The 16,015-nt window shown below is 35.8% G+C and overlaps 1 protein-coding gene across 1 annotated transcript; it reads right to left on the minus strand.

Annotated features, from left to right (window-relative positions):
* Positions 1–5,111: 5,111 nt before the first annotated feature.
* On the minus strand, positions 5,112–15,748 carry bdh2 (3-hydroxybutyrate dehydrogenase, type 2). Its single transcript, XM_051703618.1, has 5 exons — positions 15,713–15,748; positions 13,442–13,520; positions 10,118–10,214; positions 9,693–9,801; positions 5,112–5,243 (listed from the first exon to the last, which is right to left on the minus strand). The coding sequence occupies exons 1-5, from the start codon at positions 15,746–15,748 to the stop codon at positions 5,112–5,114; spliced, it is 453 nt and encodes a 150-aa protein (XP_051559578.1).
* Positions 15,749–16,015: the final 267 nt, after the last annotated feature.

The raw sequence follows: 16,015 nt of genomic DNA on the forward strand, positions 1-16,015 counted from the left end.
TGTTTTACCGTAGGTCCCACCCATAAACTTAGAAATCGTCCAACCAGATGCGTGTTCTGACGAAGCCCCGCCTCCTGAGGCAGGATTGACTAGATTTCACAGTAACCGACCAATCACAAGATGTCTTCAAGAGCCTTTTCTTCATTTAAAGGGTCATGAAACACTACAACACGTAGTTTTTAGATGTTAAAAGGTATATATGTCTTGCACGCAAGGGCAGATAATGTGAACATTCTTTATTTTTTACTTAAAGAGGAAAAGGGCTAATTTAGGGATTTTTCGGGCTATTTTCATCTTCGGGGTTTGAAATGAACATCGAGTCAACGTCACAGGTCGTGACGTACGTGGTTTAAGCTTTCCATTGAATTTCAGCAAATCTACGTCACGGGTCTGCTTAATATTATTCATGAGAAGGCGGGGACTTGTTAGAGAAGTGGTTTACATTGATTGCCCCAGACACAAACGCCATCCATCCATCCATCCATCCCTAATGTAAGTGTGTTAACCGATCTAAGCACTTAATTTGTAAATCATCGAGTTGAAATAAGTCTCAAAAGTTATTAAAGTGTAAAAAACATTAACATATTTTCGATACAGAGTACATGGCTTGGCATTTATTTGAGTATTAAATTACTCAGTATATAAATGAATGTATTGTGAGCTTACAAAACAGTGTATAATTTATTTGTGCATTCTGTTACGAGCAAATGTGAGAATCTTTGATGCTGTTAAAGGTGCACTCAGTAATTCTAATCCAGTACACTTTTTGTCAAATTCTGCAAATATCTCTACACAGTCTGCTAGATGTCCATTCTGTGGGTGGGCTGAAAACAAAAATCTAGTATTTGTACACAGCCCTGGCTCTGTAAATGGGACAAAAACAAAGTGGAACAGACCTATCCACACAACACTACTCCAGCCAATCAGCAACAGGGGGTGGTTCTTGCGTGTGCACAGGATGGGGGGTGGGGGCAGAGCGAGAGGGAAATTCATTAGAAGAGTGACGGCAAATCTGGCTGATGTGAACTTTCTAAACTCGAAGGAGGACAAATGGCTGAGAAACAGACCAGGAGAAATAGGTCAGACGAATATAAACTAAAAAAAGAAGGATTATCATAAATTGAGGGCTAGGAGCTGTGTCAACATCGGTGAGGCTTTTCAGTGGTGGAGAGACCTCCGAGAGGTAAAAGGCTTGAAGATGGATGCAGTTGTTGCTCTTTATCTTCTCGACAGGCGGGTAACATAAATTTTGCTATGTTTCAGAGAACCCACATATGTTGTTGTTGTAATTTTAGATTTAGTAGCAGGAGAGATGTGAGTGTCTGGAACTGGTGTGTGTAAAACCGTCTCGCGTGCATGAATTTGGGGGGCGGAGCTTCCAAAGGAGCACTGAAGGGAGCGGTGTTGAGTTCGAATATCAGTAGTGTTTCTCAGGAATCGCTGAGTGTACCTTTAACTGCATTAATAAAAGGTGCCCTTTAAAGAGTTAAATAATTAAGTTGCATTGAAAAATCATCTTCATGTTTATGTCTCTATTATTTGTGACTTGTATTTTTGTATGCTTGATATGGTTTATTTGTCTTTATTTTAAGATATTTTCTCCTCCCATATTATATATATATATATATATATATATATATATTTTATCTTTATCTGTGTACAAGTCATTTTGTTTTTTATATATATATATATATATATATATATATATTTTTTTTTTACTGTTGTATAATCCACTTGGCATTGAATATTATCTCTCCCTCTTATTTAAACAGTATGTTATCATTATAATACTAATAAAATAAAAAGATCGCCCAGTCATGCAACATCAGCAATGTTGTTCAAATCCTTTATTAGGCAATTTGAACATAAAAAAGATTAAACACAAAATCAGTGTGTGAAGCCAGGGGACTATTTAAATAAACACATTATAATGCTTACAAAGAGTTTACTGCTTTTTACTTTTGAATTACTAATTGTTTTTAAACATTAGTTTACTATTCCTAAACTTCAATTTATGAATATGAAATTTGCACAAAAGAAGACCTAATATTGATTACATAATGACATATCATAATTAACATTTTCAAAACAAAGCTAAAATATGACAAAGGTTGTGTAATAAATGCAGTGACTCCTTTGCAAGGAGTTTATATATTCCACTGGCTAAGAACGCTTCAACGAGAACAATCATGACAAGCATTTATAGGTAATAAATTGGTAATGGATCCATACAGTGATTATCTAGCAGCATTAACAGTTTAGATTTGGTTAGTGAGCAGGAAAACTACATGTCTACTCTCTGGAAGCTGAAATGCATGTTTTAGTAAATACAACAAAATATCCTTAGAGTCTCCATCCTCCATCAAAGATGACTTCTGGTCCTGTTACATAGGCAGACTGCAGAGTTTTTTTATTTTTATTATATATATATATATATATATATATATATATATATATATATATATTTATATTAAATAATATATAAAAATGTTAAATATAAATTAACAGTATTACAGAGCCAACTGAACTGTTAAACTGGCTTAATCTCTTTTAATTAAAATATGGTGTCTTAAAAGGATTTCACTGAGAAAAAGAAAGTACATGGATCATGCCATGTGTAGAAAACTCACCACATCTGAGGCCAAGTACACACAGATGTACTCTTCTCTGCTGCACAGTCTACTCCTCTTTTGTCTTGCCATAAAGTCTTTAAAAGCCTGAGAGTCAAAAGATTATGAAAGAATGTGTGTTTGTATCATCATTGATAGTGATTATTGTTGGCAAAAATCCATTAGATTTTGGCACCCTGTAAGACCATAAACTATTGTGCTCAATGGTGTTTTTGCCAAAAACAAACAAACAAACAAAAAAAAACTATATATATATATATATATATATATATATATATATATATATATATATATATATATATACAGTACTGTGCAAAAGTTTTAGGCACATAAGATGTTTCACAAAAACATTTGTCTTAAGATGGTTATTTATATCTTCAGCTTTAGTGTGTCAGTAGGAAATATAAATGATAGACTCACAAACATTACTTTTGCAAATAGAAAAGATTAGAATAGAAAAACAGGGAGCCCTGCAACAGATGTCATTGCCCCCACAAAGCCCCCCACTGAACATCGTGTCAGTCTGGGATTACATGAAGAGACAGAAGCAACTAAGACAGCCTAAACAGATAGAAGAACTGTGGTGAATTCTCCAAGAAGCTTGGAACATCCTATCTGCCAACAACCAAGAAAAACTGTGTCCAGGAGTACCTAGGAGAATTGGTGCTGTTTTGAAATGTGGTCACACTGAATATTGATTTAGCTTTTTTATGTTTACTGGACTTTGTATGACATTAAGTGATAAATGGAAACTATTTATGGCATTATTTTTGAAGACATCCTCACTATGCAGCATTTTTCACAAGTGCCTAAAACTTTTGCACAGTACTCTATATATATATATATATAAACATGTGCAAGCATTGTAAATATACATAGTGCACATACATGGGTTGCACAATGCCTTGGTAATGAGGATACAGTACCTGCTCTGGGTGAGCGCTAAATATGCGTTCATCCATCCTTATGACTATACCGTGCAGATCTATTACATATTTTTCAAAAGTGTTAATAAACCTGTTCCATACAGTTCAAGTTTGTTTTCAACTGATTTGCTCTGCAAACTCTTTGTAGGCTTTGAATTTTCTAGATACCATTATTTCAGGATGACCAGAGCAACATTTCAGATGCAATGATTAGCACGCTGGTTAGCCCAGTAATGAACAAGTTTTTCAGTCACATTACCTTTTTGATGCACATATTTTATTCCTAACAAATTCAATAGGAGTTTATTCGTTAAATGTTTTTCCATCATAGTTTATGCACAGTTCTTCTTATCGAATTAAAAATGTATCTGCCTCAAGCAAGCGCATACATTTTTTATGCACATTTTGTAGATTTATTCGCATATTGGTGTTTCCATCCAGCAGTTTTTATGCAATATCCCAAAATGTGTATTAAAAAAACATTGATGGACACATACAGTAGCTAGTGTGTCATAATGTATCAATCCTAAATTAGAAAACCTAGTCATATTTACATTGCTAATTTGAGTAAAATTCATTGGTAAATAAAATGTTTGACTTTTTGAAGCTGGTGTTCCCAGCATGCACTGGGCTTGAATAAATAATGAGCTTGCATGGTTTCACTGTTTGCAAGTTTACTTGCACTGTTTTTATTGTTGATTTTGTTGTTATGTTTGGTAATTTTTTGTTTTGTGAAGTTTATTTTCTACTCAAAATTTCTACTCAGTTGATCTGTTGATTGTTACCGTCATCGTGTTTTGTGCACCAAGTGTTAAGGTATACAGTATTCATTTAATATGTAAAAAGTTCAAACTTTATGTAAGTACCATGTACATCAGATTTGAGTAAAAGTTACTGTATTAACCAAAATTTTTAAGTTAAATTTACTCACTTTAATCAATAAGTAGATTTTACTTACTTTTATACCATTAAAATTTACTTAAAAAACTGTGTAAAAACTTAAATTAAGTAAATCTTACAAGTCATTTTTTTTTTTCAGTGAATGAATGTTACATTTATATAGCACTTTTCTGACACTACACTCAAAGCACTTAACACAGTGAACATGGGACTCTCCTCAACCACCAGTGTGCAGCATCCACAGTGCACCAGTATGCTCACCACACATCAGCTATGGTGGAGAGGAGAGACAGAGCAAATTAATGGATGGGGACCTTTAGGAAACCATGATTGATAAGGGCCAGTGGGGGGAATTTGGCCAGGACACTGGGGTTACACCTCTACTCTTCTCAAGAAGTGTCCTGGGATTTTTAATGACCACAGAGTGTCAGGACCTTGGTTTAACATCTCATCTGAAGGACAGTGCCTTTTTACAGTATAGTGTCCCCCTCACTATACTGGGGTGTTAGGATCCACACAGTCCACAGGGTGAGCACACCCTGCTTGACTCCCTAATACCTCTTCCAGCAGCAACCTTAGTTTTCACAGGAGGTCTCCCATCCAGGTACTGACCAGGCTCTACCCTGCTTAGCTTCAGTAGGCAACCAGTCTTTAGCTACATGGTGATATGGCTGCTGGTATAATATTCAGTATTCAGTGTAGGCCACAACAGAATATTTGATTTACCTTTGATACTAGATGCCACAGACGCCATATTGGTGATATTACCAGATTTACGAGCCAGCATCTATATGGAGAGAGATAAGGGAAAATTATTTTAACCCAAAAGATTGGTTAAACTAACATACTTCAAATCATAGCGCTGTTCAGTCGCGACGTCAATTTGTAGGCATCCTGGAAGGCTAATTCGCCATGGGTTCCTTTGGGATTTCAAACGTAAACTTTGAAGCTGGGGTATGTTTTTCTTAAAACGATGTTGCTTTAGTGGGGCTTCAAAATTCAAGTTTAAGGTATAACTGCACTGTAAAAAAATTGCTGTAAAAATACGGGAAATTCTTCATAAATGCAGTTGAATACTGTTAATGATGATGGCTTTGAGGGATAAAATATTAACAGCAAGCTATTGTTCCGCCTTACAGTATAATACACTATTTTTTTCTTTTTCAGTTAGACTTCGCCCATAACTGCTGTGAGCAAAATCGTGATGCATCAAGTCCCATCAACTTATTTAACGCTCAAAATAAAGAAATTTTAAAATAGGCGCAAAATATTATAGATCAGTTATTTTATTCAAGATAAAAGGAAAAAGATGAAGAACTGAATCAGACTATTTTCACCCCGACTCTGCCAGCACCAAATTGGATGGAGCATTCACCTGCTGACGTGCTGCTTTCTCTTCGCCCACAAACAGGTAAGGTAATTGCAATCTTATCAAAGTCAGCATTACCCTGTTATGTAATTTTTTGTTGAATTTGCATTGTTTTTGCTGAAATTACTAGCCTAACAAAGTCAAAAATACCGCTTTACGTTACTTGGTGTTAATTGCATACTCCCCTTCAGCTGCTGAGTGGACAACATTTTTAATCTTTCTGTTGAACCACGTTACCAGTAACGTGTCGATGTATTTGATGTTCATAGCCAAGAAATTACATTTCTAAGCAATCATATCAACAAACAACATTTATTTAGCTAGCTTGGTCATTTGCATATAAGTTATGTTAATTTGCAAAGTAATCAAATGTCCGAGGTAAGATGTGATCCACCACTGATATGTTTTACAGTCTTCGTAAGGGACTAGGCTCTATTTTACCATTTGTTGTGGAGCTATTTCAAGTATAAAGGTTTGTAGGATGTGTCGTGTTGCTTTTCTCCCCACCTAGGGAGGGGAAAGTTGCTTGTTATGCAGCTGATGCAAAAAAAGAGCCAAAATGTTGATTGAAATGTGCACTAAAATTATATAGCCAACAGTTAGTTAACTGGCTGCCTCTGTTTTTACATAATAATTTTATTATTCTTTGAGAGAGCTATCGTAGAGCCACACGCTATGACTTCTGGGACTTCAAACAGGTTCGGTGAGCTCAAGGATGGATCCAATGCATCCTTGATTTTAAGAACACATCCGGGTACTTTCATGTGTCATCCGTACTTGTGTTCTTGAGGATTGGAATCGAACTTCGGCAGTGGATGATGACTTCTAACAAGTCCACGAGAATGCAAGAACACAAAAGAACGCACATTGAGATTCACCCTACATGTATTTGAATAGAGAGTGTGAGTAATTCTCTCTCTTTACTACCCACCCCACCCCACCCCACCTCTCTCCCTCTTTATTTCTCTCAAACACAGAAGCACCTCAAAGCACAACTCGCCTCCTTTCAGCAGCCATGTTAAAGGATGGAACTGTTCAGACCCATTTCCTTCACCTATTAATTTTTCTTTGCCTTGTGTTTGAATGCCTTCCCACATCTACACCAACAGTATAGTGATGATGTAGGCTCACAAAGTCTTGAGCTATCTAAAGTTACTAAAAGTTAGGCTTTATTTGTGACTTCTCTACCATGTTGTATATTAGTAAATACAACATTTTCTCTATTTGGATTTGTATTGAGAAACATCACAGAATTTTGATTTGGTGAATGCGTTGAGGTTCTGACTTAAGTGCAAATAATCTTTACTTACCATACCTAATATCTTATATGCTTTCACCTTTATTACGTTTTAGGTGCTTCATTGGTATAAACCCCAAGAGGGGATCAAAGGCCAGTCAGGTGAAGGTGGTGTCCAAGAAGACGGGGAAGCTTGTCCAGAAAAAGGCTGCAACTGTAAATGTGGCCACCCTTAAAAAAAAAGTCATGGACTTTGAGTGGGGCTTTATGTAGTCCACAACCCATCTCCACACAGGACCTCACTTTCACAAAGGAATAGCCCACACCGCAACCATATGTCATGTTGCCATTTTAAAGTAAAAAGTCTCAGCATTGTGTTCTGTTCAGTTCAATGTAGTTCAGTCCAGTTGTCTCAACTGTGAAGTTCCAGGTTTGTTCTTTAACTCACTTACTATTGCTTATGAAAGACGGATACTGAAGAAAGGGTACATTTAAAGAAATAATTCACCCAAAAATGAAAATTCTCTCATCATTTACTCACCCTCATGCCATACCAGATGTGTATGACTTTCTGTCCTCTGCGGAACACAAACGAAGATTTTTAGAAGAATATCTCAGCTCTGCAGGTCCATACAATGCAAGTGAATGGGTGCCAACACTCCAAAAGCTCCAAAAACATAGAAAAATGTCTTTAATAAATGTATTCTGAAGTAATCCAATTTGACCAAAATATAACTCTTTTTCAGTGTAAATCTTCACATCAACAGTTTTCCTGGTGATCATGTTTTTAGGCTCGATTATACATCCTAGTGCTTGACGCATGCACAGAACCTAGATGGCGCTAGGATGTGTGATCGAGTCTGAAATCATGATTAAGTCAAAATGTGGAGTCGTTTGGATGACGTTTCAACTGTTTTAGTGTGTTTTTGGAGCTTTTGTAGTGTTGGCAAGCATTCACTTGCATTGTATGTACCTACAGAGCTGAGATATTCTTCTAAAAATCTTCCTTTGAGTTCAGCAAAAGAAAGAAAGTCATACACATCTGGCATAACATGAGGGTAAGTAAATAATAAGATAATTTTCATTTTAGGGTGAACTATTCCTTTAAGTATGGTATGCGAGTTGTTAACAGATGGTTGAAAACCTGTTTGACATGATTAATTGTTCTTATGTATAAATATAATGTTATTGCCATCTCTTATCATAGTTCAAGAAAAAAGGAAACTGAATTTAGGGTACATGGACATGCAGATTGAGAACCTGTTCAGCATGAGGAATGGCATTTTTATGGATTTTATGTTACAAAAATGTAATTACTTTAAATTTGTAAGTTACTGAATGTGTTTGGTACTGCATTGATTTTAATAAAAACCTAACTTTATGAAACCTTCTCTTGTCATTTCTATGCAAGCAATTTTCAGGGGTTTTAATTTTAGAATATTTTTATTTTTTTATTTCTTTAATCATTAGCTTCTGGCATTGTTTTACTGTAAAGATCACATTCTACGGTACTTTAATACATTTTACAATAATAAACAGTTAATGGAGATTACAGTATAAACACTAAAATAACAGTATAATGGCAACCAAACAGCTGACAGTATTATACTCTAAAGATTATATTCTATACAGTACTGTACTGCTTTTTACAGTAATAAACTGTTGTTGTAGATTACAGTAGGTACACTGTAGAATGACAGTTTTATTCTGGCAAATGTAGCTGCTTGTAGTTTACTGTAATTTAACATGGAATTTTGTTTATAGTGTGTATGTTACTTTTGTTGTAGAACAAAACGTCCAAGTATCTTCAAGTAATGCTGACCACTGACCTTATTTTACACATGAGTTCAAAAACTGGCATTATAAAAACGCATAAGAAAATTCAGAGGTAACCCATAGCTCGAAAATGCTAATTCCCATCCTGGTTTTTGGACTACAACATGAAAAGCTCTATAGTCTTTTTCTAGCTGCCATGGATCCAAAGTTGATAATATTACCAGATATATAAGCTAGCTTCTGTGTTGTAATGAATAAAAGCAACTGTCTTACAGTACTGGCAAATATATATAAATGTTTTCTCTTCTAAAACCAAACCAGACAGTAAAAGGTCTAAATGTAATTTTTTGTCACTTAAGTGTATGAATTACCATATATTTTAAATTAATGCATAGGTGTGCTCATGTACATACCCCTTGCAGAATATATAAGATGTTTAGCATTTTCTTTTTTAAGATAATATAAAATGTCTTATGTTTTTATAATTATTTACTGTAGTACTGAATAATACTGAAGAAGCTGCATAACAGATATTTAAGTAAATTCTACAAGACAAAAAACATCTTGCAGACTTTGCAAAGGGGTATGTGAACTAATGAGCAAAACCGTACATTAAGGAAAAAAATATTCTTAGCACAGGAAATGTCAATCCGTTGAGTTTGAGCATGTTTAGGTCGTCAAAGGGATTAAGTAGTTAACTGCATGTCAAGGCTCTGTTTTGTAGTCCTAATCCAGAGAACAAAAGAGATGGGGGTCAGAAACATTTCTAAATAAGTCTTTTCAGGGATAACGTAAGAGAAAGAGAAGAGGCAGCATGTGTTCTGATTTAATCCTAGAGAGAAGGACAAGATGACCTTGGGGAGGAAGGCCATGATCATCAAGTACATACTGCGGACATTCACATTCATGGTGAAGTCCCAGTCCGACTCATGACATTCCAGTATGGAGCCGTGATGGACAAATCTGTGAGGTGGAAAGGATACAGTAAGGATTTGAATAAACTGTAAGCACTTAAGTAAACTGCATGTACTTTAAATAGATTTTGGATCATAGGATGGTGTAAGAAAAAAACAGAAGAATCAGGTCCTTAAAATGTTAAAATCTAATATATGACATTCCTATATAAGAACAGTGCAAGTAGCTTGAATTTTCGGAAACTAGGCAAAACCAGGTAAAAATAGAGGGTACATTTCAATGAATTATTACTATTTGGGCATCTTCAGAAATTAGCTAGAGTTCTACCATGCTTATATGACAAAGAAATATACAGTGTAATAACCCTGCAACATTGAAAAGCACATCTACATGGTCAAAGTCCTTGGCCAGGGCCTCCACTTGGTCCTTCTTGGTAACATAAACAACTTTGGTTTTAATATCTAATAAAAAATAATAAAATTAAAAAAAAGAGGAATCAGAGGAGCATACCAAGTCTGAGAGGAGAAGCACCCTTGAACTAAAGCAGTTTGTTTCTAACATAATGGGATTATCTGAAAAAGCAGAGATGTTTGAAAAGGGAGGTTAAAAAGAGCCCACACGCCTTTGAAATCTGATAGTGGGAGAACATTCTAATATTCACATGGATGCTCGAAGATCAAAGAAGGCACTTGAACAGATTAAAATGCAAGCACATATGACATTGATCACTGAAGTTAAGATTCAAAAGATATTTTTAGACATACTATGGTGTCTCAATCAGCTCCCTAGCTACTTATGCCGCAAATCAGTATATCGTGAACACCAATTCAGGCACAAATCAGGTGTTGATCATGAGCACTGGGACACTTATGACTCAATCACATGTGACATGATTATGAGGATGAGCTTTTAAATGCAACTGGTATTAATCAGCAACATTGCTTTATAAATTACACTTTTGTGCATTTTCGTTGTAGATATTAAAACGCACAGTATTATTATTAAAGATAAATGACATACAGTGGCAAGAAAAGTATGTGAACCCTTTGGAATGACCTGGATTTATGTATAAATTGGTCTTAAAATCTGGTTTGATCTACATCTAAGTTTCAATAATGAACAAACACAATCTGTTTAAACTAATAACACACAAATTACTGTATTGTTTTTGTACATTCACAGTGTAGGCTGTAAAAAGTATGTGAACCCCTAGGCTAATAACGTCAACAAAAGCTAAGTAAGAGTAAGGAGTTGGCAAACCTGGCGTCCAATTAATGAAATGAGATTGGAGGTGTGGGTTAGAGCTACTTTGACTTATTAAAAGCAGTCAAACATTTTGAGTTTGCTATTCACAAGAATCATCTACTGACATGGACCATGCCTCACAAAAAAGAGATCTCAGAAGACCTACGGTCAAGAATTGTTGCTTTGCATAAAGCTGGAAAGGGTTACAAAGTTATCTCGAAGACAAATTGTCTATAAATGGAGACGATTTAGTACTGTGGCTACTCTCTCAAGTAGTGGCCATCCAGTGAAGATGACTCAAAGGGCACACTGCAGAATGCTCAATGAGGTAAAAAAAAAAATAAAAAAAAGAACCCTAGAGTGATAGCTAAAGATTCATTGGAACTTGTTAACATCTCTGTTCATGAGTTTACTATACGGAAAACATTAAACAGGCATGGTGACTGTGGCAGGACACCATAAAGAAAGCCACTGCTTTCCAACAAAATCATTGCTGCATGCCTGAAGTTTGCCAAAGACCAACATGATGAAACATGCCTCACTATGTATGGCATAAAAAGGGCACCACATACCAACATAAAACATAATCCCAACGGTGAAGTACGGTGGAGGGAGCATCATGCTTTAGGGCTGCTTTGCTTCTTCGGGCCTGGACCACTTACCATCATCGAGGGAAAAATGTATTCCCAAGTTTATCAAGACATCTTACAGGATAATGTCAGGGTGGCTGTGCACCAGCTGAAGCTCAGTGGAAGTTGGGTGATGTGGCAGGTCAATGACCCTAAACATCGAAGTAAATCCACTACAGGATGGCTTCAAAAAAGAAAGTCCACCTTTTGGAGCGGCCCAGTCAGATCCCAGACTTTAACCCAATAGAGATGCTTTGGAATGACCTCAAGAGAGCCATTCACACTAGACATCCTAATTATATGGCTGAGCTGAAGCAGTTCTGTAAGGAAGAATGGTCTAAAATTCCTTCTGAACGTTGTGCAGGTGTAATCCGCAGCTGCTGGAAACACTTTGTTGATGTTACTTCTCCCAAAGGTGGATCGACCAGTTATTAAATCAAAGGGCTCACTTACTTTTTCCACAGCACTGTGAATGTTTAATGGATTGTGTTCAATGAAGACATAAAAGATTATAATAGTTGTTAGCTTATAATTGTTGTTAGTGTTTTGCTATACTTGTGACTTTGATGAAGATGAGATCACATTTTATAACCAGTTAATGCAGAAAATCAGCTAATTTTAAAGGGTTCATGTATTTTGTCTTGCCACTGTAAATGAAAAAAGAAATATACAAAGGAGAATATTTTTAATCTTTTTTAGTAACTCTAATATTTAAATGATTGTTTTTCTTTTATGAACATTACGAATGAAAGATAATTCTCTTTAAAAGAGAAAATAAGGCTTTGACATCATATATTTACACTTGCGCTCATCCTCTAACAACTTGAGAGACCTCAGAAGACCTGACATTTGTACGGTGCATTCTGGGGATTTTTAAGGAGCGAACGTTTCAGGACACTGGGACATTTTTCAATTGGGACAGCCCAAATGGCCTACTCCCTGACCAATATATACACACATACATGTGTATATACACATACAGTATATATATATATATATATATACAGTACTGTGCAAAAGTTTTAGGCACTTGTGAAAAATGTTGCATTGTGAGGATGTCTTCAAAAATAATGACATAAATAGTTTTCAATTATCAATTAACATCAAACAAAGTCCAGTAAACATAAAAAAGCTAAATCAATATTTGGTGTGGCCACTTTTGCCTTCAAAACAGCACCAATTCTCCTAGGTACACCTGGACACATTTTTTCTTGGTTGTTGGCAGATAGGATGTTCCAAGCTTCTTGGAGAATTCACCACAGTTCTTCTATCTATTTAGGCTGTCTCAATTGCTCCTGTCTCTTCATGTAATCTCAGACTGACTCGATGTTCAGTGGGGGGCTTTGTGGGGGCAATGACATCTGTTGCAGGGCTCCCTGTTCTTCTATTCTTTTCTATTTGCAAAAGTAATGTTTGGGAGTCTAAAATGTATTTTTCCTATTGACACACTAAAGCTGAAGATACAAATAACCATTTTAAGACAAATGTTTTTGTGAAACATCTTAAGTGCCTAAAACTTTTGCACAGTACTGTATAACCTTGAAAAATGTAAATCAGTATAAACAAATGTTTTGTCTCTACTTCTCTGATTCCAGTCACTGAGATTTTTCAGTATCTGCTAGCTTTTATAATCAGTTATCAGTTACTAATTCCACATTTGCATTAATAGCCTAAAAGCCTGGAGTTACAGTTCATTTTGATACTGGCAATAACACTAGACAATAACAGAAAGATCTTGTTTATATTTAGAATAGTTTGTGTTTCCCAAATGCCCACTAGGTGGCAATACAAAGCCAGTCAATATTTTGAGTCACCTGGAATCCCGTCCAGCTCTTTTAGTTTCTCCCAATTGATATCTGTAGCTGTGACTTGAGCACCTTCCTTGGCAAATGCCTAAACAGACATTGCAGTTAAAATTTACAGTAAAATATATATTAAGTGCACATTGTGATTAGATAGACACTGAAATGCATTACAATAAAATGTATTCATGACCCTACAAATGGAAAAATGTAACAAATGTGCTTTGTTCCAATAAATTAGTAACTCTGTTTAGACTCTCAATCACCACATTACTTGGCTGTTAAAGCAGCTTAAATCACACTGGCAAAAACAACAGGTCTGTTTACTTTCTCAACAAAGAGTTTGAATGTTTCCATTTTTCAAGCTGTGTATTATTGGTTGGATTTGGACAAATAAAAATGAGAAGCGTGACATGCAGCAGGCAACGAACATGAACTGGAAGCTCTCGATAAATTTAATTAAAGGGATTGCTCAGCCAAATATTCTGTCATCATTTACTCACTATCATGTTGGTCCAAACTTGTATGACTTTCTTTCTACCATGGAACACATAAGGAGATGTTAGGCAGAACGATAGTCTCAGTCACCATTCATTTTCATTGCATATTTTTCCATACAATTAAAGGATGGCTGAAACAAAAATTCTGCTTAACTTCTCCATTTGTGTTCAACTGAAGAAATTTAGAGTTATGTAATTAGAGTAATGGTGAGTTAAAGGAATTTTCCGGGTTCAGTACAAGTTAAGCTCGATCAACAGCATTTGTGGCATAATACTGATTACCACAAAAATGTATTGACTTTTCCCTCCTTTTCTTTAAAAAAAGCAAAAATCTGGGTTAAAGTGAGGCACTTACAATGGAAGTGAATGGGGCCAGTCCATAAACGTTAAAATACTCACTATTTCAAAACAGTGCCACAAGAAGCCACATATACACATATAGCCACAAGACAAACAATATGCATGTCAACTTGATTTTAGTGTGATAAAATCACTTACTAACATTTTCTGTGTAAAGTTTTAGCCAAATTTACAACTTCGTAGCCATAATTTTGGTTTACAAATATAAAAACTTATCATCTAAACATTTCAATACTATATCACTGGTTATATTTCTTAACAAATCGTGCTATGGCATGTGCTCAGTACAATTCAGAACATTTGCAAACTGGTTCAGGGCTACGGTGTTCCCTCAGTGAGTAGTTTCTCTCATTTAATACTCATTTGAATATTCGCTTAATATGGAAATATTTCACCTAGCAGGTGTGCAGCTTAACCACCTCTACTGATAACATGCTATTGACTCACACAGATAAAAATTTGTCTAAATGATCTGAGACGCTCTTTGATTCATTCCTTAAAGATGAATTGTAGGATTTTTAGAAAGAGAGGCTGGTAAAACTAGGAAATACTGAAAGTTGCAAAAGCTATCTAAATTTTAACTTGAGCCAGGCTTAGCATTATCCATAGTGTTACTATGTCCAAAAAATGACCAAAGATGCATTTAGGGTAATCAAGCTCTAGGGGGACTAAATGTGAAAAAATTAAGAATCTCTCATTAAAAAAACAAAACAAAAAACAAAACCCTATATTGATCGACCACAATTCTGAATATTAAAGGGATAGTTCACCCAACAATTTATTCACTTTCTTGCCAACCCAGATGTGTATGACTTTCTTTCTTCAGCAGAACACAAACAAATATTTTTAGAAGAATATCTCAGCCCTGTAGGTCAATACAATGAAAGTGAATAGTGACCAGACCTTTCAAGCTATGAAAATCGCATAATGGCAGCATAAAAGTAATACATATGACTCCAGTAGTTAAATCCATGTCGTCTGAAGTGATGTAATCACTTTGGGTGAGAAACAGATAAATGTTTCAATCATAATTTACTATAAATCTCCACATCCAGTTCAGAATGTAAAAGTGGAAGTGGTGATGTATAGTAAAAAAGGACTTAAAGGTGCACTCAGCGATTCCTGTGAAACACTGTTGATATTCGAACTCAGCTGCCAAAACAAACACACCTCTCCCTTCAGTGCTCCTTTGGAAGCTCAGCCCCCCAAATTCATGCATGTGAGAAGGTTTTACACACACCAACTTCAGACACTCACATCTCTCCTGCTACTAAATCTAACATCACAACAACAGCATATATGGGTTCTGTGAAATATAGCAAAATTTATGTTATCCACCTATCGAGAAGAAAAAGAGCAACTTCTGCATCAGTCTTCAAGCCTTTTACCTCTCAGAGGTCTCTCCACCACTGAAAAGCCTCGCCAATGTGGAAGCGGCGCCTAGCCCTCGACTTATCATAATCCTTCTTTTTTAGTTTATATTCGTCTGACCTTTTTCTCTTGGTCTGTTTCTCAGCCATTTGTTCTCCTTGGAGTTTAGAATGTTCGCATCAACCAGACTTGCCGTCACTCTTCAAATGAATTTCCCTCTCGCTCTGCCCCCACCCCCCACAAGAACCACCCCCTGTTGCTGATTGGCTGGAGTAGGTTTGTGTGGATCGGTCTGTTCCACTTTGTTTTTGTCCCATTTATAGAGCCAGGGCTGTGTACAAATACTAGATTTTTT

This window comes from Myxocyprinus asiaticus, chromosome 7 (genome assembly GCF_019703515.2).
Source record: "Myxocyprinus asiaticus isolate MX2 ecotype Aquarium Trade chromosome 7, UBuf_Myxa_2, whole genome shotgun sequence".
NCBI classification, from domain to species: domain Eukaryota; kingdom Metazoa; phylum Chordata; class Actinopteri; order Cypriniformes; family Catostomidae; genus Myxocyprinus; species Myxocyprinus asiaticus.